Genomic DNA, 27,011 nt, shown 5'->3' on the forward strand with positions numbered 1-27,011 from the left:
GTGGTACTGAAGTGCGGTCAATGAAAAGTCAGTCCACCTGCCCCTCTGCTCCCAGTTGTCCTTCCTGGAGACAGTTTCTTGTGTCTAAGCTAGCTAGTAATATAGCTTAGAAAATGTTCTATAAATGCAGTGGCCTCGTTTCTGTTGGCTACCTGATACTCCCATTACATTTGTTACCAAAATCTATCTAACCCAGTCCTCTACTGATAGTGTTAATGTTATTTCCCATCTTTTGCTGTTTCAGACAGTGTTGTGGTGCATTACACACATCATTTTGCAAACACAATGCTTAGCGGTGGGGTGGCTGAGCCAAAGGGTTGAAATACGTGGAACTCACTGTGACTTTATCTTCCATATCACTTTAAAAATAGGAATACAGGGACTTCCCTGGTGGCGCAGTGGTTAAGAATCTGCCCGCCAATGCAGGAGACACAGGTTCAATCCCTGGTCTGGGAAGATCCCACATGCTGCGGAGCAACTGAGTCTGCGAGCCACAACTACTGAGCCTGCGCGCCCTAGAGGCCGAGCGCCGCAACTACTGAAGCCCGCGTACCTAGAGCCCGTGTTCCACAGCAGGAGAGGCCACCGCAGTGAGAAGCCTGCGCACCGCCAAGAAGAGGAGCCCCCCGCTCGCCGCAACTGGAGAAAGCCCGCACTCAGCAACGAGGACCCAGTGCAGCCAAAAAAAAAAAAAAAACAAGTATTTCTTTCTCCTTTTCCTTTCCTCCCTATTTGTCCAGTTCCTGAGAATTTTTCTTGGGTAACTTGTTACCCAGAACAGTTGGAATTTTCTGGAACTCTAAACTTTGTAGGGTGGACTGTGACCTCTGGTGTTGCTTTCCAGGTGGAGCTGCAAAGACCCCTGAGAATTCCCTGTTTCTGCCTTAGCACTTACCTTCCATACTTTTCTCTTTAGATTTGTGTTTTCCGATCCTGCCGAGCATCCCAGTTTCTAGGCCCTGTGCTCAGGCCTGGGCTGGCAGCCCTATGGGCTAAGCAGGCCCCCTGCTCCGCTGGCAGTCCTTACCAGGAGGTGCCAGCAGGTGGCAGGCAGAGCACCACAGCGCCCCTGGCCTTTAGCGAGGCTCTTCTCTGGAGAGCAGCCAGAATCAGAGCCTTTGGACCCTTCCCAGGGACCTGCCTCCTAGCAACAAGCCTAACCCTGTGCGGTGGGTGGGTTGCCCAGTCCATTTCTCCCACCTAGTTTTGCAGCCATTTCTTAAATGGGTGAGCAGTTTAAGATCACCAGTAGCGACCTTGAGTCGGGCTTTGAGGCCACACCCCAGAATGACAGCCTGGGGCCTCCTCCCCATCCAGGAACTAGCCGGAAGGATTTACATACCATGGCCTGGGAAGGCTTCATTTTCCTTAATTGTAGGGCCCTACTTCCTGTCCCTTTCAGCCAAATCTCCCACACCCTTCCCATGACCTAGGAGGCCCCCAGACAGGCTCTTACTCACCACCCTCTACTCACCCTGCTATATGGTCTAGGGGAAAAAAATGAGCCAGACGTTTGAGGATCCCTGGGGCAAAAGTGCTAGGATCCCGGAACTGCCTTCTTTAGGGGCAGGAACCCCTGGAGACCAGCTGGGCCCAGGGCTTGGGCTGATGGCACTACCCCTCCCCCAACTCTAGATTTGTGTCCCCTTGAATCCCAGTTTCTCTGTGGCTCGCTCAGTCTGTTTCTCATAGAGACCTGCCTAGCGCCTCCTTCAGGGCAGGGGGCTTGCCCTTCTGTGTAGGGGAGACACAGTCTGGCTTTTCCAGGGGACCTGGGAGGAGGAGGGAGGGCACAGAGCGTGGGAAGAGGGAGGAAGTGGCAGCTGGATGGTGACTGGTGGCCTCTCCCAGCCACTCCCCCATACCACCCTGCAGGAGACCAGTGCTGTTTGGGGTGTTAGCAGCACTGGGGTGGAGGTTGCCCAGGAGCTGCTCTCCTGGAGCCCCAAAGCTCTCCTGCTCCTAGTTTAGGCCCTCAGATCTTTAGGGACTGTAGGGCTTCGTCAGGCTGGCGTGGTGCGATGGGGACAGAGGGGGCGGGGACCTCCAGGCAGGGAATTGCATCCAGTTCCCTGCCAGGGAGGCCAAGGTTTCCGTAGTCATCCTGCGCCCCAGTGTGGTTAACCCGAGTGCAGGACAGAACTTGCAAGAAGACCCAGGGTCAGGCCCCTGCTGGTGAGAGCCCCAGGGTGGGGTGTAGGGGCCTAGGGGGGTTGGGGGAAGGGCTGGCAGGAGGCCATCCTCTGTGAGCGCCCCAGGGTCATTTCCCAATGCAGGGATTTGCAGATGCTCCCCATTGGCTTCTCAGCCCCTGGAACCAGGAAAACAAAAGGAGGAAAGAGCTGGCAGGGCAGTGACTGGAGCTTGATCCCCTCCAGCACCTCAGTGGCTTGAGATCCTGTCTCAGGGTCACGTTCTGGCCCTGCCACTCTCTCCTTCACACTTCCCCCCCCCCAAGTATTTCTATTTTCTTTTATTATTTAAAATTTTTGTATTGGAGTATCATTGATTTACAGTGTTATGTTAGTTTCAGGTGTACAGCAAAGTGACTCAGTTATATATACACATATATCCATTTTTTTTAAGACTCTTTTCCCCTATAGGTCATCACAGAGTACTGAGTAGAGTTCCCTGTGCTGTACAGCAGGTTCTTATCAGTTATCTGTTTTATATACAGTAGTGTGTACACGTCCATCCCAATCTCCCAATTCATCCCTCCCCAACACCTCTTCCCCCTTGGTAACCATAAGTTTGTTTTCTACAGCTGTGACTCTATTTCTGTTCTGTAAATAAGTTCATTTGTACCATTTTTTTAGATTCCACAAATAAGCAATATCACGTGATACTTGTCTTTCTCTCACACTTTACAACCGTATTGTGAGGTAGGCCAGGAAGCCCAGGCCCCGAGAGGGCCACACAGCCAGTGAGGGGGACCCGAACCCAGGGCTGCTCCCTCCTGTGCAGCCACCAGCCACACGGAGGTGTCCTCTTGTCGAATCTAGGGAGAAGCAGGGACCATCATATCCCTTTCACAGGCGGGGACGCTGAGGCCTCGTGAATAAAGATGCTTCAGTGGGTGGGGCAGGAGGTGGTGAGGAAAACTTCGCAGTTAAAACCCAAGTCCTGGGAAAGAAACATGCTGGGCATTGGGCCTGGCAGCCTCTGAGCTCTGCCCGGAAGCCAGATTGAGAAAGAGGCCTGGAGGCGAGGCTCCGAACCTTGGACGGCCAGCCCAGCCCAGCCAGGCCAAAGCTGCCGGGAAAGCAAAGACGACGGGGCACCGAACTGACTCAGTCCTCCAGGAGCCCGGCCCCAGCTCGCACCTGCCGTGTGGGCTCTGCTGCCCTTGTCCCTGCCTGCCGGCGAGCCAGCAAGGCCAGGCGGTACCACAGCAAGCCCTGACCTGCTACCCACTGCCGCCTGTCCGCTGCCCACCTGCCTGTGGAATCTGCCTCTTCCTCCCCTCCCCACAAAGCAGGAGCCGTGAATGACCAAGAGTTCAGCTCTGGTCAGGAACCAAGTGTGAGCCTTCATGTTTACGGAGAGCAGGCTGGTGGGATGGGCAGAGGGGTGAAGGCGCCCTGCTTCTCCTTCCAGGCCTCCCTTGGGGCCTCACGGCCTTCACGACCCTCCCCGCCCCGTGGTGTGCAGAGAGGGGGCCGTATGGGTGGGACTGCTGGCGCACCTGCCGTGAGCAGGGCCGTGGGGTGGTCAGGCCAGCCCTCCCGCTGGAGGGTCCCCATGCAGATGTAACTCCACGTGGCTGTGAGGGGCGGGGCTGAGGGCACCCCCTCCACCTCCATCCCCCTCAGGGGCCCGAGAGTCCCTGCGAACGAGCGTCTGGGTCCCTCCCTTCCTCAGGTTTGTGGGGCCAGGGGACCCCAGGCAGAGGCCCTGCCTGAGTGTGTCCTCCGTGGGGCCTCAGGCAAGTCACTCAGCTTCGTCAGTGGCTGATAATGAACTGGACAGTCCGGTATTTTAGCTTCCTGTCTATAGACACAAAGGCCCATAAGCAGCCTTTAATCTGGAATACAGTTCTCGACTGGAAAAACTATTTTATAAACGAGGCAGCGACATTTCCTGGTGCAGGTAAAGCGTCCCGAGGCGGCGGGACACGGCAGGCACAGAGCGCCTGGTAGAGCGCGACGTGGGGGCTTGGAAGTAACGTTCGCTGCAGTCACTACCACGTCCTGCGTGCAGGTTCCCGCCTCGCGTGCAGGCTTCTACAGAGCATTCTGGGCCAAGAGCAACTGGCGGGGGGCGGGGGGGACCCTAATGTGCAGGGAGATCACCGGGGTGGCCTTTCCTACAACATGCTGCACAGCCGTTCTGTGAGAAAGCAGTTTCTAGAAAAAAAATAGATACAAGCTTCACAAATAAAAAGTACAAATTGGGTGAAATGTTCAAAGATGTAATTCTTTTTTCTTTTCTTTTTTTTTAAAGAAACGCCTTTATTTATTTATTTATTTATTTTTGGCTGTGTTGGGTCTTTGTTTCTGTGCGAGGGCTTTCTCTAGTTGCGGCGAGTGGGGGCCCCTCTTCATCGCGGTGCACGGGCCTCCGCACAGGCTCCAGACGCGCAGGCTCAGTAGTCGTGGCTCACGGGCCCAGTTGTTCCGCGGCATGTGGGATCTTCCCAGACCAGGGCTCGAACCCGTGTCTCCTGCATTGGCAGGCAGACTCTCAACCACTGTGCCACCAGGGAAGCCCAAAGGTGTAATTCTTAAAACTATTTTTTCCACTGCTGATGGTGTTTGGGGATCATCTGACTGTCCAGCTTTCCACTTAAAATACCTAACATTTATACCTCATTTTTATCTGAAAAAGAAAAAAATTGTGTAGGACTTCCCTGGTGTCCCCACCAGGGACACCCCTTCCCAGGAGGTCCCCACCCCTGACCTCCTGCTTGGAGGTTACCCTGGCAGGGCCTCTCCAGGCTGATTCCACCCCAGTGCCCCCCTACTCCACTCCGGGCCTGAAGCAGGGTAAGATCTGGGAGGATGGGACAGAGCTGAGCCCTTAGGCCCACTCTACAAGCTCTCCTGGAACGCTCAGCTCTGCTCACGGGGCAGACGGAGGGGCTAGCCTGATCCATCCCCTACTCTCCCGCAACAGCACCCCTTCCCCATGCTGCAGCCGCAGGACTCCAAGCTTCACGCTTCTGCTTCCTGACACTCTGCCCGTGTGTCCACAGCCGCCTCCTCTCAAGGCCTGACCCAAGGCCTCAGGAAGGACTCCTCTACCCCAAGGGACAGAGCACTCTCGGTAGAACTCAGAAAACCCTCCTTCCAGAGAAGGGTCAGGGAGCTGGTGTGGAGGAAGATCCGGGGTGCCCACCTGTGACCTTCCATCACCCAGGAGCCGGCTCCACCCGGAAGCAACAAAGACCATCACCTCTTAGAGGGGCTCAGATTGTACTTTATTGATGTGTGAAGAGAGACAAGGGCTTTCCAGTTAAAATATTTAACATTTACACCTGTACACACACATACACATGTCCCCCCTTGGGGAAGGGCGAGGTGGCTCTGAATACAGAGGAAGGGGGGAGGAGGAGAGGGTGGGGCAGAGTGCCCTTGACCCTGCAGGAGCGATGGGATAGGAGCACAGAGTGGGACGGAAGTGGAAGTGGGTTATTAAGAAGCATCTTGCTTACTAACATGAAGCCCCGTGCCCGCTAGAGCACGGACGAGGCCTCATTGGCTTAGAGGAGGGCCCACGGAGGGCGGGCACACGGTGCCCAACGAGCCGGCCAAGGCCGGCATCCCAGGGACGGGGCGGAGGTGGGGGGCCGTGCAGAGGGCCCCCAGCCCAGGCCTCTGCTCCCCGCTGCCTCCCTCCCCGCCCCCTGAGAGAAAGGAGGGTTTGGGCCTCAGCCACAGACTGACAGCCGTTACTGGCAGCGTCTCCTTAAACTACAGATACAATGTGCATCAACAGGGTGATCGCTCCTGACCCCTTGGGCAGACGCCTAGAGGTGCCAGAACCAATCCTACAGTATCTTTGGTTTGTGGGTTCTCTTCCCTACTTGAATCCTCCCTCTGTGCAGCCTCCAGGCTGGGGCCGGGGCTGGGCTGCTTGAAGGCTCAAAGCCCAGCCTGGCAGCCCTCGGAGGCCGGAGGTGCTGCCTGGGCGGCTGGCCGGCTTACTCACTGTGGTGCTGGGACTTGTAGGAGAGGATCTCGGCGGCTAGCTGCTGGGGGTCCAGGAGCTGCGGGAAGCGCCCCATCACAGCCTCCACCAGGTGCGGGGGGAAGACGCCACACAGCTTGGTGTACACGCTGGCTCGCTCCTTGGCTAGGCTGCCTGCCCCGCCCCAGGGGCCCCTGTCAGCCCCTGGGCCCGGCACCCGGGGCTCCTGCAGGACTGGGGTGGGTGGGGGCAGCTGGTATGGCTCAGACCAGTACTCTCGAGGTGGAAAGGCAGCTGGCGGGGGTGCGTAGTCAGCAGGGACGCTGAAGTGGCCAGCACCCATGGCCCGGCTGAAGGCAGAGAAGGCCGGAGTGGTGGGGAGCTCAGCCCCATAGGGGCGGTAGCCGGCATAAGGGCCCCGAGGTGGGCCCGGCTCAGCAGGGCCGCCTCCTCGAATCCCCCAGAGTTCTGACATCTGGCTCTCCAGGGAGCCAATGCCCGAGTCCAGGCAATCCTGGGAGGTATACGGGAGAGAGTCCAGGGTCTGCGGGAACCAGTCCGAGGGCCCAAAGCTGCTGCCACTGCCCCCACTAGGTGGGAGGCTCCTGCCTGCTGGGGTGAAGGTCTGTGTCAGGCCTTCCCGGGGGGTTCCCGGGGATGCCTGGGCCCCCAGCTTCTTCCCATCCGGGCTGCACTGCTCGTGCTCTGTTGGCAGAGAGCCGGGCTGAGAGGAAGGTGAAGGCCGCCGGCCACTTTTCTCCTTGCTCGGCGGCCTGGGGGGTGAGAGGAGGGCGTTGGCACGGAGCTCGTCAGCCACAGAGCGCTGGGGCCGGCTTGGCCGCTCGGGGTGGAAGAATCGGCACTTGATCCCATAGGTGCATTTCCTCCCTGGGAGAGAATTAAGGAGGGCTCTCAGCCGGGGGGGCTCTAGAACCAGGGGGTGGGAGACGGAAGTGGGTAGCACAGGAAACATGGGGTTGGGGGTCCCCGAGAGAAAGAACGTGGGGCGCAGGCCGACTCAGGCAAGAGAGGAAGGGGATGGCGTGAGGAGGGCCCTGGAGGGTGGAGCTGGGGGTCTTACCATAGGGACACGGCTGCTTCCTGTGCTCGGCCATGAGTGGCTTCTTACGCAGGAAGTTGTCCAGGCTCGGCCCGTGACGGCCCAAGGGGTCATCAGGGGGCATGAACCTGCGGAGGAGGTGCGAGACATGAAGGGGGACTTCCCAGTGCCGACGAGGGGGCAGGACAGGAAGCCTCGATAGCACGGAGAGGAGGGCAGCTCCTAAAACTGGTGTCTGCCCAGCAGGACATCCCTGGGCTCTAGGGGGTACTGTCCCAAGGGAGTGGAGGAGGTCCCAGGCCAGAAGGCCGCAGCCACGGGCGCCTTTAGGGCGACTCTCCTGCTGGGAGCTTGCAGAGGCCGAACATCTGAATCTAAGGCTGCATCCACTGGCCTCTGGTCAGAGCTTCGGCGCTGGCGAGTGGAGATGCTCTCTTGGAAGCACTGACCATCCTGTACCACATGCTCCTTCTCCATCCCCCAGATTAGAAAACCCCAGTCTGGTCCCATCCTGACCCTCCTTAGTGGGGCCCGCTGCCTGGGCCCGAGGCCATGGCCCTGCAGCAGAGTTGCCCCTGCTCCACCCCTCCCACAGGCACCTCCCGGCGCTGTCGGGAACGTACTTGTCGTTGACGAAGGAGTACATGAGCAGCCGTTCCTCGATGAAGCGCTTCCACTCCTGCCGCTCGCCCTGGAGGTCCCGGTAAGTGTCATTAGAGACCACGATGCCATCGGACTCGAAGGCCAGCTTCACGATGAAGCGGTCGTCATAGCAGACCACGCGCTTGCCGCCCACACGCCTCGACGGCGTGAACACCAGGATCTTCTTCTTCTCCAGGTCCCGCAGGATATGCTGGTCTGGGAGGCAGCAGGGGCGCAGGTCAGGGCCCAGCCTGGACCCAGAGCCAGCTCGCAGGGCTCCCTGAACCCCCGGGTGCCGGACACAGGGCTCTCAACTCCAGGGTCGCGGGAACAGGAAGAGGCTCTGCAGAGGCCACTGCTGAGGCCCAGCCCCTCGCTGGGCCTGGCGCCTAGTTTGCTGCCCAAAGACCAAGGACCCCGGAGAACAGGCTGGCAGGCCCTGCTCAGGGAAGGCTCCTCAGTAGAGCTGGGCTGCCTCCTTCCCGCTCCTGGACACCAGGCCTGGTCGCGCCCAGCCTGTTCTGGAGGGATCTAGGAATGAGCCGCGGCTTGAGCTGGGGCCAGAGGAGTGTCTCAACCAGGACAGAAGGACCCACCCAGAAGGGGCTGCTTCTCTTGGAGCGGGCGGCCCCAGCCAGCCTGCCCCCAGATCTCAAGACTTCCAGGGAAATAAACTCAGGCTCTCCTCCCAAAGGCTGGGGGCTCATGTAAGAGCAATGGTGGCAGCTGGCACTGGCTGTGTGTGTGCCAGGTGCTCTTCTGAGCACCTATGTGTATTAACCCGTGTGATCCTCACAACCAACCCTGCGAGTTTATCAGATCCTCACCCCATCCCGCGTCTCAGATGAGGGGCAAGTGGCTCAGAGCCAGAAGGGACTGAGCCAGGATTCCAGAGCCCAGGGGCTTAGCCGCCACACCACGTTGCCCCTGTGCCGTTGGGGACATGGCAAGAGCACACCACCATTAGGTGAGGGAGGTGCCCAGGACCCGGAGGCAGAGGTTGCCCAAGGTGATCTCCAAGGACCGCTGTTCAGAGCAGGGATGCTGAGGACAGCAAAAGCCAGGAAAAGAATGCTGGTCCCTGCCTGGGACCTAGAAGCTGTTGCTCACACCCTAAGGGTCTCTATTGAGGATAGGGGCTCCTGGGGCAGGGAGACCATGCCCCTTCAGAGGTGCCACTCACCTGTGATGGGCACATCGGGCCGAGGCTGCTCCTTCCTCCAAGATGGTACAAACACTGTGATGTCTGTGTGGCCCCGCTCCAGAAACCAGTTCACTGCCAGGAGGATACCCCGACAAGAGAAGACCTCCTTGTTCCCGTGGCTGGGGAGGAGAGGAGGACGGGGTCGGCCTGCTGCTCCCAGATCCGCACAGGAGGGAGGTGGGTTGCACTCCAGCCCCTGCCCTGGCCGGTGGAGCCGCTGGGCTCAGCCCCCTGCCTTCTGGCCGGGGGCCTAGGGCCTGTATTCCCTGCTGGTTCCCACACTGCCAGGGATGGCCAGACCCGGGGCTTTCCCTGAGGTTCCGTCTCCTGACAGTGAGGAAACGCCCAGGAATCTGGCAGCACCCGCTTCCCACATGGGGAAGGGTCAGGCCGCTTACAACACACCTGGGGGTGGGGGAAAGGCACTGGGACCATGGGGACACAGATATACACAGGCTGACTGAGTCACCACCCCTCCCTCGCCGGCTCGGCAGGGCTGAGGGTGGGTGCTGGGAAGGAGAAACCAGATTGCTCCGGATTAAAGTTGGATTACAGTTCAGTCCTGCTCAAACCGCAGGGGCTGGGACTGAGGAGGGCGAGGGACACAGGGCAGGAGGCAGCTGTGAGGCCTTCCGTTCTGAAAGGGAAAGGAACTGCTTTTCCTCTGACTGCCAATTCCCCAAAACGCCTGGACTCCCTGTTCTCTTCTTGCCCTTTTGGAGAAGGCATGACCCAAGGCAAAAAGACGGTCTGGAAGACTCTGGGGACTCTGCCAGCAGGAGAGCTGGGAAGTGGGACATCCCAGGGCCGTGGACCAGACCTCACCCCATCCAAATGCGGCTGGGCCCAGACGCAAGCCCTGAGGTTGCTCTGGCTCAGCCTCTCTGTCTGAAAAATGGGCCGGGTGGTCTGCAGCCTCCTTAAGAAGGGCCCATGTCAGTGCGACAACGTTCCTGTTTTCTTGAGGCCAAAGACAGTCCAACAAAGTGGAGGTTCCAGCTGGCTTCCTGGGAATGGAAGGGGGCTCCCAGGTAATACTGGGTGTCATGGCAGGGCTCCAGGACCAGGCTAGGGGCCTGGAAGGGGTCAGCTGGGGCTCTCACCCCGACAGTCCCTGCCCCTCAGTGAACAACTCAGACTCTCATATTTGGCACATAAAACAGAATAAGCGTTATGCAAAAGAGGCAACTCCATGGCCAACCACATCCTGTGGCTGGCTTGGGGGCGGTAATAGCTGGAGCCCCAAGAGAAGTAGAAAGGGAGGTAGGGTAGCTGGCGGGCACGGAGGCTGCCTGGGAGTGAGGCGGGGGGCTCCCAGGGCTGAAGGTCTCCGTAAACTGTAGGTGAGGCAAAGTCCAGCCGGAAGGCAGGGCTCATCCCCACCAGGTGGGGCCTCCCTGCCATCTGCCGGCCTGCTTATAATAAAAGTTAACATTTACTGAGAGCTGTGAGGCAGGCCCTGATCTCCATGCTCAATACTGAATCACCAGCAAGTCTCTGAGGAGGGTACTATCATTAAAGGGCCCTGGCCCACCCCACTTTTTTTTTTGCTGTGCTGCGTGTCATGTGGGATCTTAGTTGACCGACCAGGGATTGAACCCGAGCCCCCTGCATTGGAAGTGTGCAGTCTTAACCACTGGACCACCAGGGAAGTCCCACTTGCCCTTTTATTCAGGTGTGGAAACTGGTCCACAGAGGGCAACCAGTTGCCAGCATCACACAGTAGCAGCGGTCCAACCGAAATGCAGACCCAGAGGCTGTGCTCATAGCCACCACCGGTGTTGATGCTACGACAGTACAAAGACAAGTGCCAACCCTGACAGCAGGCCCGGAGCGGGGATGGGTGGGTACCAAGCACCTGCTGGAGGCCAGGTACATGGCACGCCTCCTTGCTTCATCCTTACAAGGCTCTGAGACTCATTGAAGGTCCCCTGGCTACTGGTAAGAGGCAGAACTTGAACCCACATCTGGGGGTACTGGATTGTCCCTAACAGAAGAGCTGAGGTTTATTTAGGAAAGAGAAAAAAGCTCCCGAAGTTGAGTGTGAACAAACTGTTCAGAGGGTGGGGCAAGCTGGGAACAGGGAAAACCATGCACCTGGCAAACTCCTCTCCTCTGTCAGGACCCAGGTGAGGTGTCACTGCCTCTGAGAGGCCTTCCCTGACCTGGCAGGATGGGTCAGGTCCCAGGTCTGTCTTCGCAATGCCCAGTGCTTCCCCCTGCCCTAGGCCTTCTGTCTCCCCAGAAATGTGGGGAAGGGATCATCTCTGCCTTGGATCCCTGTCTCAGGTACGCAGTCTGCACATGCATTTACCTGTCTCCTTCTATACACACGTGGGTACCTGCATATGCCACATCCCAGGCCAGCATCTGCAAGCCCTGGGACTTCATGGGACACCGGGGCTTCCAGGACAGTGTACTGCTTCTGGGCATCAGAAACCCTGGCTGGGGACAAGTCTGCTCTCAGCCGCCCTAGCCCCCAGAATATCCCTTAAGCAGGTAGTCAGAGCCTTAGTCTTGGGAGAAGTAGAACACATGTTCCAGTCCCTCGAGTCAAGCCCAGATCCTGCCCTCCCAAGCCAGGAGTGCCTCTCTACAGCTAACTTTAGACCCCCTTCGCTGCTGTGGAGGAAGCTGTGCTGGCACAGGAAAACCAGACATCCTCCCATCCCACACCACAGTCCTGTCGGCCCAGAAGGTCAGGGCCCCTCAGCCTGTCTAACGAGACTCTGGTAAGATGTGCGATTCCGTAGGAGACTCCAGCTCAGCGGCTCCCGCCCTAGGGCAGAGGGCAGGGCCAAAAGGCAGGCTACCCAGGTGAAAAGATCTGCCTGGGCCGGGCCCAACTAGTGGAGAAAAATTCCCTTAGAAGGAAACAGAGGTGAATTTCCCCACGATTTGCATATGGCAGGGGCTGGCCCGCCAGCCCTGGGCGGGAGGGGGCAGGAGGGCAGGAACCCTGCAGCAGCTGAGACAGGAAGTTTGAGGCTGGAATTCCCCTCCTGCTACTGCCCCAGCTCAGAAAGCCCCTGCGGCTCGGCCTCTGGCCACCCACTGCATCACCTGCCCCTCCTCCCGCCCAGGCCCCTCCTCCTTCTGCCGGGACACAAACACACACAGCACATGGCTGCCCCCGGGGCTCAGCGCTCCTGGCCCACGCCCCTAGAGGAGGGAGTCACTGACTGATCCCAGCCAAACACTGCTGAGAGGGATCCCCTAACTCTCAAAGTACACATTGGGACCAGCGGCCGCTGGCCTGTGGATGCCAGCTTTCCTCAATTTCCACCTAGGCTCAGTCCATTTCAGAGATGGGAAGACTGACTGACCCAAAAGTGGCTGGAAGAGGGCCACCTGCACACCTGCTGAGCTGGGCCAGGACCAGCCAGACAGCTGAGTTGGGCCAGGTGGGCCAGGTGTGGGAGGGGCAGAGGGGGCAAAGGCATAGAGGCCTTAGGCAGCCCACCTGAGAGACGTCAGGGAAGCCAGGGAAGGAGCCCTTCCCACTCCACACCTGTGTATGGGATCTCCCCATCCACACCCACAGGAACCTTTCCTTGTGAACCATCCACCCAACCCTGACTCACCAGCCTGCCTTGAAAGGACTGGGAGAAAGCAGGGCCAGAGGGCAGGGCCTGGATGGAAGGGAAGTCTGGGCTCCCTGGGGTCCACGGCAGCCCTCCCGCCACCCCTCCCCCCCCCAATCCCCCGAGCCTGCGTAGGGGAGAGGTGGGATGGTTATGGGGCTGAGTCCTGGCTCTGGCCCCTGGGGAGCCCTCAGAGCCCAGTCCAGCACAGGTGGCTCCAGCAGAAGTGACCCAAGTCACTGCTCCCCTGGAACCAAAGCATCAAGCTACCCACCCACACCCCTGATGTAGAGCCAGATCCTCAAGGTTACTCTTGGTCACAGCTACAGAGGCCTCAGTAGCTGGGCCCGCTTCCATGGGAGCCCAGGTCTGGGACAAGGCCTCAGCAGTCCCAGACTCTAAATAATAGTAATAACAACAACTACTACTGATTAATGAGCCCTTACTTCTCTCCAGGTTCTGTGCATTTACTCCTCACAACCACCACCTGAGGGGGTGGGTTATCCCCATCTCATGGAGGAGGAAAGAAGGCTCCTATGTAGTAAGCTGGAGCCCACAGTCTGATCCCTCTTGAAGAGCATAAGGTAGCTCTGGAGACAGAAGGACCTGAGTTCGAATCTTTGCTCTGGCACTTACCAGTCGTGTGACCCTGAGCAACACTTTGAGCTCCCTCAAACATCCCTAAAACCCACTTCCAAGAAGCCATGAGGATTAAGGGAGCCTCCTGGCACACAGTAGGGCCTCCATAAAGGGCCTTCCCTTCCTCTAGACCAGTCTGGAGAAGAGGTCAAATTCCTTTCTGAAATCCTCTCTACCAGAGGTGCAGAGACACACGGCCACCATTCCCGGCCACAGTCTTGGCCACAGAAGTGACATGTACCTCATGGCCACGTTGCTCCCATCGATGACCACGGGCCTCAGGTCACTGCCCTCCTTGTCCTCCTCGCGGGGAGAGGGCTCCAGGATGGGGGCCTTGGGGTTGCCCCCGCCCCGGGGGACCAGAGGCAGCTGAGGGCAGGGGTCCGGCGATGCCTGGCGCTCCCGCTCGGCCGCTGACCCATGTTTCACCAGCTCGCCCAGCACAGTGTTGGTGTCTGCCTGGACCCCCAGCTTCTGCAGGACACTGTGGATCTCAGCGGACGAGTAGCCCAGCTTCCGGAAGAAGTCAACCTTCATCTGCAGCTCCGCAGTCCTTGCCTCCTCGGCCGGGGACTCCCGAGCTGGCCTGGGGGTCCCTCGGCAGCTGTGGCCGTCTTCAAGCTCCCACAGACTCATGGTGCGGTGGCTTCCTGGGTGGGCCTCTCTTTCCACCGGCCACTCACAGCTCAGACTGGTGGAAGGCACTTGTCACAGCTCCTGTATGACAACCATGAGGGTTAGGGATGCGGAATGGCTCTCTCTCTCTCACCCCTCTCCTGACCCCGCCCCATCCAACAGGATGAGACCACACGGACTGGTGGCAGTATGCAAAATGCAAAGCCATCTTCCGTGTTACCTCTGTTATCCTCTCAAAAGCCTTCCCAGCTAGGGAGCATCATTCCCATAATACAAAGGAGGAAACTGAGCCACAGACGTTACGAACTTGCTCTAGGTCATCCAGCTGTTAGCTGATGGCGCAAGGACTTGAACTTAGGCAGTCTGACCCCTCCTCCCGCCCCAACCCCAGCCCCCCGCCAACCCAGGGGACCCAGAAGTCTTGGGAGGCCTCCGAGGACCTCGACGCGCCCCGACAGCTGCGGGGCGGGGCTCTCAGATGGAAACCCACTGGGTTGGAACTGCGTTGTGGGGGGGCTTCCCCGTTGAGGCCATCGCCTCCTCCCGCCCGCCTGCCCAGTGCTCGGAGCCCAGGCCAGGAGGCGCGGGGCCCGTGGCCGGACTCCCGGACCGGGGGAGGGGAAGTTTCCGGGGCGACCCACCAGAGAGAAAAGTTGCTGGGAAACTCTGGTTGGCCTCCAGGCTCGGTGACGCTTAGGGTGTCCCGGCCCAGAGCCTCGCGAGCGCTCTATTCCCCCTCCGGACCTCGGTCTCCCTACCCCCAGGATCCTCCGACTTGGACTAAGTTGGGAGGATCCTGGGGGTAGGGGAGGCCGGAGCCGACCAGCCCCACGTCCCTCCCGCTCAGGTCAGTCCCAGCCAAAGCCCTTCCCATCCGCTCCTCCGCCCTCCCCCTAAGCCCGCACTCGCGCCCCATCCCCGTCGCGCGCGCCTCACCCTGCCGTGCGCCAGCCGCGGCTGGCGGCATCTCCATGGGGCCGAGTCCCGGGGGCAAAGCCGGCGGCGCTTTTATACGGGGCGGGTGGGCGGCACTCGGGACCATGACGCGGAAGCCGGGCGGGCGGGGGAGAGCGGGCCCGGGCGGCAGGGGGCGGAGCGGCCATCGCCCCTTCCTGCTCCTCCCCCGCCCCGCCCCATCCCCGCCCCATCCCCGCCCCATACCTCCCCCCACAGCCCAGGCCTCAGGCCCCGCCCCCGCAGCCCGAGAGCGCCCGGCTTGGCCAGGAATCCGGGCTGGAGAGGAATCCGGGCTGGAGCCGCGGGGAGCTGCCTCTTCCGTGAGCCTCTAGCCTCCCGCGGTGAGGAGATCTGCAGGGCAGGAGTGCACGGCCCGCAGGCGTAAGGTAAGCCCAGGCTGAACCAAGTATGCGCACCGAGTTAGGCTCGGGCAGACCTAGTGTACGGCGATACAGGCACAGGTACAGCCGCGTACTTTCAGACCTAACTAAGTACGCCGAAGGTACAGTACGGGACACAGGCGTTGGTCCACACACACGGTTGGAGGCAGAGCCATAGTTATCAAGACAGGTACACCGAGGCAGGCACTTTTCGCATTGAGACAGGAATACTCAACAGGTACACCGTGATTGGAGCAGGTACACAGAGCTAGGGCCCCATCCAGGGACAGGTACAATTTTTTCTGAAATAAGGACCTTGACAGGATAGAAGGGCAGGTACAACCTGCCTTGTCCCAGCTGGAAAGACTTGCAACCAGGACCAGGAGCTCCCATTCCAGGGCACCAGGTGCCACCTTTGTCACTTTTGAAACCACCACCCACCTAGCCAAGTCCCTGCTTTGTTGTCTGGTCATCTTTAAAGACCCCCAAATACCTCTTCTTCTGTGTCTTCCAGGCACAGGACCCCCAGGGGCTGGCCTCCAGGAGAGGGGGAAAACGAGGCTCCTTCCGTGTGCCAGCACACTTGCTCACCACTACTCCTGCCCAGTGCTGTGTGTACTGTAGACATAATCTTCAGAACAGCCCCTTTTATAGTTGGGAAAAATTCAGTGAAAAGTGCAGTATATTTAGACATTCATTCATTGTATTAACTACCTTTACGGTAGTAAAAATATTAAGTAATGAGTCCAGGTTAATAATCATAATGATGATAGGTCAACCACAGTGATAATGCCTCGCATTTATGGAGTACTCGCTGGGCAGCAGGCACTGTGCCAGCGCCTTGCAGACACTTCCGTGCCTTTGCATCTCCTATCTCAGCCCCGGGAGCGCCCTCCCCTTCTTCCCTCCCTACTGCTGCCTGGCCAATTCTATTCCTCTTTTTTTTTTTTTTTTGCGGTACGCGGGCCTCTCACTTGTTGTGGCCTCTCCCGTTGCGGAGCACAGGCTCCGGACGCGCAGGCTCAGCGGCCATGGCTCACGGGCCCAGCCGCTCTGCGGCATGTGGGAGCTTTCCGGACTGGGGCACGAACCCGTGTCCCCTGCATCGGCAGGCGGACTCTCAATCACTGCGCCACCAGGGAAGCCCCCTATTCCTCTTTTTGATGATGTCACCTCCTCTGTGAGGCCTGCCCAGACTCCTTTGGTGCTGAGTTGCTTCCTCCTCGGTGCTCCCACAGCCCCCTGCCTATGTCCCTACGTGCCAGATTGTGATTGCCAGCCTGGACCGCCTCCTGGGCCAGGACCGGGCTGGGACTCCGCCCGTACTCCCAGGCCCTGTGCTGCCCAGTACTGTGCCAGAGGGAGCCAGCAGGACTGGGCAATGAGTCATGCAGCTCCGTGTCCTCCCAGAGTGAGCCGCAGTCTCGCTCTCTTCCGGCTCATGAAGGCGGCTCTTTCCCGAGAAGCTGACTCTCTTCTGCAGAACCCAGGACTGCTCCGGGGAAACCCTGCTCCACTTCTAGCTGGATTTTGCAAACTTTGGCCCGAATCCCCAGGAGCCCTCTGTATCTAATGTGCTCAGCCCACCCGCTCCACCCCCGCCCCCCCCCCCGCTTCCCTTGAACGCCCGTCTCAGTGGCTGGGCTTGCCAACTTCCTTCCTGGAGCCTTCCTGCTCTCCTGCCACCTGCTTGCACCTGGCTAGCCTGAGTGGGGTATGCAGAGCTCCAGGACTGGTCGCCCCCTGGGCGGGGGGGGCGAGGAGAGGCTGGAGAGAGAAAAGTCCCAGGAATTACCTAGGATTTCGGTAGCTCCACCAGGCAGCTCAGACTGGGAAGGACACGGGAGCCAGGTCACCACTGTAGGAAGCGTGGGCAGGCTGCCCCCAAGCCTTAGCAGTGTGGCCGCAGAGGTTCAGTTCCACAAGCCCTCCTGGAAATGGAGAAAGGGCCAGATCCCCCCCATGTTTTGAGGCTCCTAATATATTTTAAAAAGACTTGTCGGACTTTCCTGGCAGTCTAGAGGTTAAGACTCTGTGCTTCCACTGCAGGGGGCGTGGGTTCAATCCCTGGTCAGGGAACTAAGGTCCCACATGTCACATGGCATGGCCAAAAAAAAAAAAAAAAAAGATTTGTCACACTAGGAGCTATAAAAATTGAAGTATGTTTTAAAATTCAGTTGAACAAATGAACTGTTTCATCATGTATTCAAATGCAGTGCAGTACATTTGGACTATTGACAAGATAATTGGAGGGTTTGTTTTAAAAATATATTACTTCCTCGGAGAAACGGCTGATTCTAGGGCTGGGACAGGGAAAAATGTGAGCTTGGAGTGTCTTGTGGTGCCAGAGTTAGGAAGTGCCCCAAACTCAAAAGGGTAGGAGTGTGTCAAAGCGACTCGGGAGCCAAAAGCTCCCAGTGGCCAAAGCGGCAACAATTAGAGCAATAGAATGGATAATGGAGTATTAGATAGTAACCCAAAGTATAAAATCCATATCCCTGAGTTGGTACTGGTAGAAATAAATTGTTGAATAAATAACTAGCTGGGTGGGGCCGGGGTAGAGACAAATCTTACAAATAACACATGTAGGTTCTCCCTTCTCCAGGCTAATTATCCTCTCCTCTTCCTTTGAATGTGCCCGGGGCTTAGTGATTTGCTTCTAAATAACAGAGTAGGGAAAGAGAACAATAGGAAGTGTATGGTGGAGACACCTGGCAGACACCACCTTGACCGAGTGATCAAGGTTACCACCACCCCATGATAAGTCAAGTGGCTATCATGTGCCCCCAACCCTATGTGATGAGGAAGGCATCTCATCCCTGTGGTATTCTTCCCCAAACCCGTAACCCCACAGAAAAGCCTCAGACAAACTCCCATGGAAGGACATTCTACATAATACTTGATCAGGACTCCTCAAAACTGAAAGGGTCACGAAAAGCACAGAAAGACAGAAGCAGACCAGAGGACACGAAGAGACACGCCAGGTGGATGCAGTATAGTTGCTGGTTGGATCCTGGAACAGAGAGAGCATTAATGGAAAAGCTGGTAAAATCCAAATGAGGTCTGGATTTTAGTTAATAGAGATGTACCGGTTTTTTTTTTGTTTTTTTGTTTTGCTTTGACAAACGTACCACAGTGGTATGAGATGATCACACGAGGGGAAACTGAAACTAGGTGAGGGGTATGCGGGAACTCTCTGTACTATCTTTACAACTCTTGTAAATTGAAAATTAATTCCAAAATTAAAAAGTTTATTAAAAGAATATGTATATAATTTCATGGGCCTTGTAGGTAAGAAGGTCAGATGGCTTTGTTCATTTCTATTGGTATATATCTATATATCCTAATATCTATATATCTATATCTATAGCTATATATATCCTTTTGGTCTGTGAGGTCCTGGCCAGATGGCCCCCCCTCTTACCCCAGTTCAGCCACCCCTGCTCCCTGTTCTTTGCTGAACCTTGAATGCTCACATTCTGGACTGTTAGAGCTGGAAAGCCCCATAGAGACTGATTATCCCAAAACCTTTATTTAAAAAAAAATTTTTTTTTTATTTTTTGCGGTACGCGGGCCTCTCACTGTTGTGGCCTCTCCCGTTGCGGAGCGCAGGCTCAGTAGTTGTGGCGCACGGGCCTAGTTGCTCCGCAGCATGTGGGATCTTCCCAGACCGGGGCATGAACCCGTGTCCCCTGCATCGGCAGGCGGGCTCTCAACCACTGCGCCACCAGGGAAGCCCAGCAGAACCTTTATTTTATAGATGGAGAGGCAGAGCAGGAAAGGGACTCGCCTCTGGCCACATGGCAAGTTAATATTGGAAAAGCTGAGAATGGGACTAGCCAGGCTTTCTCCGTCCCAGGCATCCCTGGTCCCATTTGCCAGAGACAGGGAGATCAGACCCACACAGGTGCTCAGAAATACTGGTGACTTACTTGAGGACCTGATAAGGGCAATGCCTTACTCAAAGGAGCAGTAGAATCTCTGGTGTCTGTTAGAGAGAGCAGTGGCAGGGGACCCCTTTGGCCTTGCTGTGTGCTTGCTTAACCAGTGAATCCCACCTGGTTTTGAAGATTTAGGAAGAGGCGGGGTCTGAAGACAGGCAAAAGGGTGAGTTGGCTTTTGTCCCCCTACCCCCACTCCCACTCCTCCCCAGCCCCAAAGCCCCTGCACTGAAGGGGCCAGAGAGAATCCTGCAAGGCCCTGATGGTGTGCAGAAACTTGGCTCCCCAGTCCTGGGGTTGAACACTCCCCAGTCTGTACTGGGGGCGCACAAGTTTGGTGAGATCCTTGAAGCCACCAGAGATAGCTTCCCTTGGGCCAGGAGAGTGCAGACTGGGCTGAAGTGGTCCTGCTGCTGGTCGTGCTGGGGTGGACATTCATGCCCTCTGGCCCGAGATGGGGAGGGGCCTGCCGCTGTCCCGCTGCTGCCCGCCTCACTGTGTTTCCACACTGAACTGTAATGGTCTGGGGCACCACTGCCTCCCCACCTCACTGGGACTCCTTGAAGACGGGTCCCTGGGACACGACCTGGCACAGATGTTGGTAAATCTGTGGTGAGTCAGTGAACGAGGCAGCCGGAGTTCCAGTCATGTTTTGCTGTGGACATCTCTGTTGCTTCCTCTTTGCCAAATCCAGCTCACAGATGTCCTCTTGTATCTGAAAAGGGCAGGCGTAGGCCTGGGAACTGCGGAGTCTGAGGTTCACCTGGGCCTCCAGCTGAGCCATGTCTGAAAGGCTGGGTGGGAGTAGAGAACTAGAAGCTTCATGGGTGAACTTGCATCTGGGCCAAGTCTAACCACAGCTGGGCTGACGTCGACTCACGTGGTCAGTGTGGCCATCCACAGATGAGGTCGTCATTGAGACCAGTTCACAAGATCCTGGAGGTCACTAATGTGCAGCTCACATGCTGGCCAGAAGTTCTGATGGGCTGTTTGAGATATCACTGGTTGATAAACACACCACAGGAAACTTGCTGGTGTCTCTCCAGCACCCTTCGTCCAATTCCCCCTTCCTAATAGTGCTGGGAATTTCCCAGCCATGTGATCTGGTCAGAAATGACCCCATTACAGCAGTGGGGGCTAACTGGCTTAAGCTAATCAATACATCTTATCCTTCAGGTTTGGTAATTGGTCAGGAAAAGGTAATGAGTCTCAATTCTGTGTCTTTTCTTTATGTTGACCGGGCAGCAATATCTCTGTTTCTTGCCAATCACAAGGGAGAAAAGCAAGGAGTCCCAAGAGTTTCTGGAAGCCACCTTGTGACACTTCAGAGGAGGCAGAGCCAAGAGACTAGAAAGACATTGGTCCTCAGTAACAGCTGCTGGATCAAGCCTTGCCTGAAGGTATTCCTAGTTCTAGACTCTGCCTATGTAAGCCCATAAATTCTGTCACTCACAACCAAAAATATCCTTTATAATGATAACAATAATTACTTAATATTTCTTAATTATACAATAATTACCTAAATACAGCTTAGGGGATAAAATCTTACAAAATGTGAGGTCTGTGGGGATGGTTTTGAAATAATAAAATAGACTCTTAGTGGTGAAAAGGTCAGCAAACTGCTGATCTAATTCAAGCTTTGCCATTTGGCACATGTTAACGAAGGCTCAGGGAGGTCATGAGATTTGCTTGAGGTTTTATAGCTGCTCAGAGCCTCCTGACAAATTCTTGATGTTTAATGATAATAATCGGAATGCTTGAATTTCTATGCATTCCCTGTGAAATCACAGCTTTGTGTTTTTCTGTCTTCTTTTGTGTGTTTTTCCAAGAGACAGAGAAAGAATGGCAATAATCCTCTTCATTTTGCAAACAGGGAGGCAGAAGCCCAGAAAGGCTTACAGGTTTGCCAAGATCACTCCGAAAGGCAGTGGTAGAGCTGGTCCCGGAGGCCAAATGTCCTGAACGTCATTTCAGGTTCAGCTGCCTCCACCTCTCCTCTTGCGCTAGCCACCTCTGCCTCCTTTAGGGTAGGAATAAAATGAAGGGTATGGTGGGGTCCCTTCTTCTGGCCTTGCTTCTCAGCTGCTAAGTGATTAAAGAGGACTTTGAGTTGTACAGGCCAAGGAGATGATTGTAGGCCCTGGCAGATGGTCCTCCCGCCACCAACCTTAGGAAAACCAAGGCTGTAAGGCTCAGAGAAAACTCAGGATATTTCTGTTGCCAGTGCCCCCACAAGGGAGGTCAACCTGGAGAGATGGGAGGCTATATGCATGAGATTCTGCCCTCCCAATCTATGTGACCCCACCTCTGACACCTACCCTCTCCTCCCCAGAAGCCTTCCACGACCCCCAACATTTTCAGTAGGCACGGGATTGATATGTCCGGTTGCACAGGCAGTGCACTGCACAATTTGGATTATGATCTCAATGGCGCCCCCTGGAGTTGTAGAGTTCGCAGCTTGCACAAACATACAGGATGAGCCCAGGTTGTATTTCTCATGTTTGAACACTCCAATTGTTTTCACAGCGATCAATGACCTCACAAACCCTTTTTCGAATAAATAAGATAATTTCTTTTTTTTGCAAGGTAAGAAGATATTTTGAGAAAATTTATTTTATTTTAGATCAGTCTGATTCCAAAGGTTGTATTAGAAAGTGTATATTTTGTAAGATTTGTTATTTTAAAGGCTACTTTTGACCCTTTCCTATTTAATAAGTGATGCCAACTGTTTAACAGAATTTAAATTAATTTTATGAGGAAAATTAAGATTTATAGACAAATGAATTGAAAATATCTTGTTAGGCTTGATTTGGAGACTGAATGTATGCTGAAATTGTCATTATAGATTGAAATTTAACTACATGCTATGAATTAAAAAATAGATTTGCTTTCAGTACATGGGAGTTTAGAATTTTGGCATCTTGTGCTTCATTTTTGTGATTTATTTGGTTATTTTCAAAACACATTTTGTGCTTTGTTTCTAAACGAAGAGGTAAGAGAGAAGATATCTCCTCAAATAACCCATTTCAGGTATGAATAGCTGTTATTTCCAAAAGATGAAAAGCTAAAATGGCTATATTTTCTTTCTCCAGTTGGTTTTTGAAGTACTAGAGGCATCTTGATGTTATACACAGATTTTTTTTTTTTTGAACAGGTGTTACATAAACAATGTAAAAGGTTCAAAAGGTACACGTGTATTTTGAGTAGAACCAAAATCTCCTTTCCATGGTCCTTAAAGTGTTTCTGTTCTCCAGGAACAACTGAAGTTAGCAATTTCTTGTGTATCTTTCCAGATAGAATCTATGCAGCTACAAGCAAATATTTGCTTACATACATTCTGCTTTGTTTCTCTTTATTTTTATACAAACGAGGTGCTCTCTACAACCAGCTACACCTTGCTTTTCTCACTTCCTAATAGGCCTTTGAGATAATTCCATTATTTAGGCAGTTTGTGACTGATAAGACATTTAGGTTGTTTCTGACCTTTAGCTATTACAAACAACACTGCAAGTAGACCCCCATCTGCTTACCACTTTGCAACTGCACAAATACATAATAGGATGAATTCATCTTGCTGGGTCAAAGAGTGTCTTAGTTTGCTAGGGCTGCTGTAACAACGTACTACAAACTGAATGGTTGAGCAACAGAAATTTATCATTTCACAGTTCTGGAGGCTGGAAGTCTGAGATCAGGTGGGGCCGGGTTGGCTCCTTCTGAGAGCTGTCGGGGAGAATCTGTTCCAGGTCTCTTCCGTGGCTCCTGGTGGTTTGCTGGCACTTTTGGTGTCCCTTGGCTTGTAGCTGCATCACCTCATCTCAGCCTTGACGTTCACATGGCGTTCTCCTTGTGTGTGTGTGTCTATGTCCACATTTCTCCTTTTTATAAGGATAACGGTCATGTTGGATGAGGACCCCTCTCCACTCCAGTGTGACCTCATCTTAACTAATTCCATCCGTAATGTCCTGATTTCCAAATAGGGCCACATTCTGAGGTACTGAGGATTAGGACTTCAACATGTGAACTTGGTGGGGGGACACAATTCAACCCATAACAAAGGGTATGTGAGTGCTGACCTTTAGAAGAATATGCTAAATTGCTCCTCATAGAAATCGTACCATTACCTTCCCACCAGTAATGATGAAAACAGCCCATGTCACCATATCCTTGCCCCACCACGGTCACCAGACGTTTTGATCTTTGTCAACCTAGTGGATGCAAAATGGTATCTCGTATTTCACTTAGTGCAAGCGAGGATGAAGGTTCTCTTTTCTCACATTGGAGACCAATTTGCATTTTGGGGGCTGACTAGTTGTTTACGTCCTTTGCCTATTTTTCTATTGAATTATTGGTCTTTTTTTTTTTTTTTTTTTTTTGCAGTACGCAGGCCTCTCACTGTTGTGGCTTCTCCCATTGCGGAGCACAGGTTCCGGTCGCACAGCCTCAGCGGCCATGGCTCACGGACCCAGCCGCTCCGCGGCATGTGGGATCTTCCCGGACCGGGGCACGAACCCGTTTCCCCTGTATCGGCAGGCGGACTCTCAACCACTGTGCCACCAGGGAAGCCCGATGGTTTCTTTTTTTTTTTATGTATAGTTTTTTAAAAAATCTGTTGGAAGGAGTTCCCTGGTGGCCTAGCTTTCACCGCCATGGCCTGGGTTTAGTCCCTCGGTCGGGGAAGTGAGATCCTGTAAGCTGAGTGGCACAGCCAAAAAAACAAAATAAAATAGGTTGGAATTAATTTTGGCACAGGTGTAAGGTAGGGACCCAATTTAGTTATCCTGGTGGATTCTTGGCGGTCCCAACAGTATTTATCAAACAACGTGTGAAAATTATGATCAGATGTAAGCAGTGTGTAGATAGGAGGAATTTACAGAAATATTTTCATTAACTTTTTTCCCAATTAACTTGTATTTCAGCATCAAATTTTGTTTTTAAGGATTTTTGTCTTTAACCAGTGATCTATGATGGGTATAGACTAAAAATTTATTATACTAAAAATAATTTTAAATTGTTTCATAGGCAAAGCTACGCCAGGGGCTGGCAGTGTTCAGCTAAGTGATAAAAGGGCTGAGTAACTGCGTTTGACAAGCACTCAGTCTCTCAATCAAGCAATGCCCTTTAAACAATTAATACAATGTATTTTTTTTTTTGGCAGCACTGCACTGCATGTGGGATCTTAGTACCTGGACCAGGGATCCAACCTGTGCCCCCGGCAGTGGAAGTTCAGAGTCCTAACCACTGGACTGCCAGAGAAGTCCCAATACAAAGTATTTCTTAACTGATTAAAATACAGAAATGGAAACATAACCCAGTACTGCATTTAAAGACATGAATCCCCTGGGAAAACTCCTCAAGCCCTTGTTGGTTCATCTGAGGGGGTTAAGAGTTTGAATCCCAACTTCCCCACCTCCTGGCTCTGCCACCTTGGGTAACTTGCTTGACATCTCTGTGCCGCATTTTTCTTCATCTATAAAATGGGGAAAAGCAATAAGAGAAGGTTCTGTAGGGCCTGAAGTTTCTGCAGTTTGTTGGGGGGGGGATCTTAAAAAATGACAAATGTAAAGTGAAGCACTATCCCTGTAGGATCTGGGGAGAGCCTCTCACTTGCAAGATTAAACCTCATTAGCTTTACCACAGACGAAGCTCTGAAAATAGCGTCTTTTTCAAGGGCTGTTGGGAATACGGAGTGAGGCCATGTGGCTGAACCATCTGGCTCTGGTGTGTGGTGGGCCTGACTCCCAGACTACTAACCAGGTGTGTAAGAAACATCACTTTCTTTATGTATAGAAACCTACCTGAAGTTCTGACGCCAAACCCCCAATTCCACAGAGCTGGCAAACACCTTCACTTCAGTCATTCTTGAAGTTTCTAATCCACTTTGCTCTGAAGGCATGGTGGGGGGCAGAGGTCTGCTTTTCTGTGATCATCATTTGTCTTTGATCATCTGTACCCACACAGACACCTATACAGACACATAGACACACGCACGTCATAATTGAAGCATCTGGTATTCCTTTCTGAATTCCCCTTCAACTTGCAGCTCTGTACTGTTTCTGATCCATGCGTGGCACTTGGGGATCTTTGAGGGGTGCCCCAGGAGTGCTGTTTAGCAACTTGTAAGAAGACTGCTGTTGGGGGCCCAACGGCTCTATTCCAGATCATATCTGAGGGAGGCAATGAGCCGCTGTGGCTAAAAGCATCGGATTGGGTGCCAGACAGAACTGGATTCTAATCCTGCAAAGCCTTGTTTTCCTCATCTGCAGAATGGGGAGGATGATAATAATGCCTCCCTCATAGAACTGATGTGACTAACATCGAGGTATTTGCAAGGGGCTTGGTGTAGTGTCTGACAGGTAGTACACAAGCTCTAGTACTAGAGTTCATCTCTTCACCTTTCATTATTAGACAGGGAAACTGAGTCCTAGAGACACTGGCTGGCTGGGTGAGGTTACCACACAACATTATGTAAATACCTGGGGTAAAGGTGCAGAAAGCATGCTTATTCAATTTGCAGATGACCTAAAACTAGGTATAGCGGCTGGTATTTTAAATGCAAACCAGGGTTCGAAAGCACCTAAAGCAGACGAAATGATAGACTAAACTCCCTGAAGTAAAATGGAATGGGGACGGATGTAAAATGAAAAGATTTTTCATGAAAAAGGTTTTGGCTGAAAGTTCAATATAATCCCATGTTAAGATGGCTGCCCCCAAACGATCTCAGGCTGCATCTTTGGCGGTATAGATTGAGGACGAGGGAGGTGATAGCTGGAAGGTTGGGTTCAATTCTGGTTGCCATACCTTTGAGCGGACAGGGAGAGACCAGAGGCCAATTTGTGGAGGGCAAAGGATAGTGAGGAATCGGGGATCCTGACTTCAGAGAAGAGAGACTCAGGGGGCAGAGATGGGAGCACCAGTAACCCTGCCTGCTCCAAGGGCAGAACGCGGAGATGACAAGGCACTGAGAAGCAACTCTGACAGAACTGTCCCACAATGAAAAGGATTGTGTTCATAGGTAGTGAGCATCCTATCACTGGTGGTATGCAAGAAGAATTAGGAAAGGATTCCTGCTTCGAGCTCTCAGTTTCAGCAAAAATACTAGACCTTACTGATAAAACATCCTTGTTGGCTATATATACACATATTGTAGTCAACAAATATATAGTCCATATTTCCTCTATTTTAAGATGTACTTTTAAGAAATGAATATTACTGGGATTGTCTTACAATCAGTGTGTACACTTAGTGAATAATGCATCCTTCTTTCTGAAAAGTTGTTATTCAAGCATTTTTGAATCAGCAAAATGAAGTGTACAATTTGGGAAGTTGTTCTGACAATCTGTATTTCATCTTACATTTGCCCTATTAGAATGTATGTCTTGAACTAAAAGAAATCTATCTAAATAAATGATGTATATTAAAAAAAAATCCAGCCTTCTCTTCTTAGTGAAGCCATACTCAATCTATTGAATCCAGCGGCTGGTGACATTCCACCTTGTCACTGCCATCCTGGCATCAGAAATGGAACAGAGATGGGCTATTAAAGCGGTTTTAACAAATTCAGAGCAGAAGGTTGTTGGCTGGGGGAAAAAAATTCCACTTATCAAGAGATGTTATTCCTTCAAAGGATGAGAACCTGTTTCTTCATAAAGAGAGTTTGGAGGGAGCTTTTTGTTCTGCGAGGCCAACATCTGGATTTGACTATGTCCATCCTCAAAAGGAGATTTCTCATAATGGACCGGACTCCAAACAGAGCACAAGGACCGGTTTGTTCTCAAAAGGAGACACTTCCTGAGACTCATGAGGGCCCTCGTGTCTCCGCAGCGCCAGCTCTGGAGGTCG

The 27,011-nt window shown here is 53.8% G+C and overlaps 1 protein-coding gene and 1 long non-coding RNA gene across 2 annotated transcripts; one reads left to right on the plus strand and one right to left on the minus strand.

The window, feature by feature from the left end:
- Positions 1–5,406: 5,406 nt before the first annotated feature.
- Positions 5,407–14,915, minus strand: ZC3H12A (zinc finger CCCH-type containing 12A). Its single transcript, XM_029231007.1, has 6 exons — positions 14,831–14,915; positions 13,500–13,975; positions 9,015–9,154; positions 7,813–8,047; positions 7,211–7,317; positions 5,407–7,017 (listed from the first exon to the last, which is right to left on the minus strand). The coding sequence occupies exons 2-6, from the start codon at positions 13,892–13,894 to the stop codon at positions 6,143–6,145; spliced, it is 1,752 nt and encodes a 583-aa protein (XP_029086840.1). The 5' UTR covers positions 13,895–13,975; positions 14,831–14,915; the 3' UTR covers positions 5,407–6,142.
- Positions 14,916–15,080: 165 nt separating this feature from the next.
- On the plus strand, positions 15,081–27,011 carry LOC114899946. Its single transcript, XR_003794666.1, has 3 exons — positions 15,081–15,237; positions 20,418–20,572; positions 24,328–27,011. It is a non-coding gene; the product is annotated as an uncharacterized LOC114899946 (long non-coding RNA).

This window comes from Monodon monoceros, unplaced genomic scaffold, assembly GCF_005190385.1.
Source record: "Monodon monoceros isolate NGI ecotype Baffin Bay Population unplaced genomic scaffold, NGI_Narwhal_1 Super_Scaffold_18, whole genome shotgun sequence".
NCBI classification, from domain to species: domain Eukaryota; kingdom Metazoa; phylum Chordata; class Mammalia; order Artiodactyla; family Monodontidae; genus Monodon; species Monodon monoceros.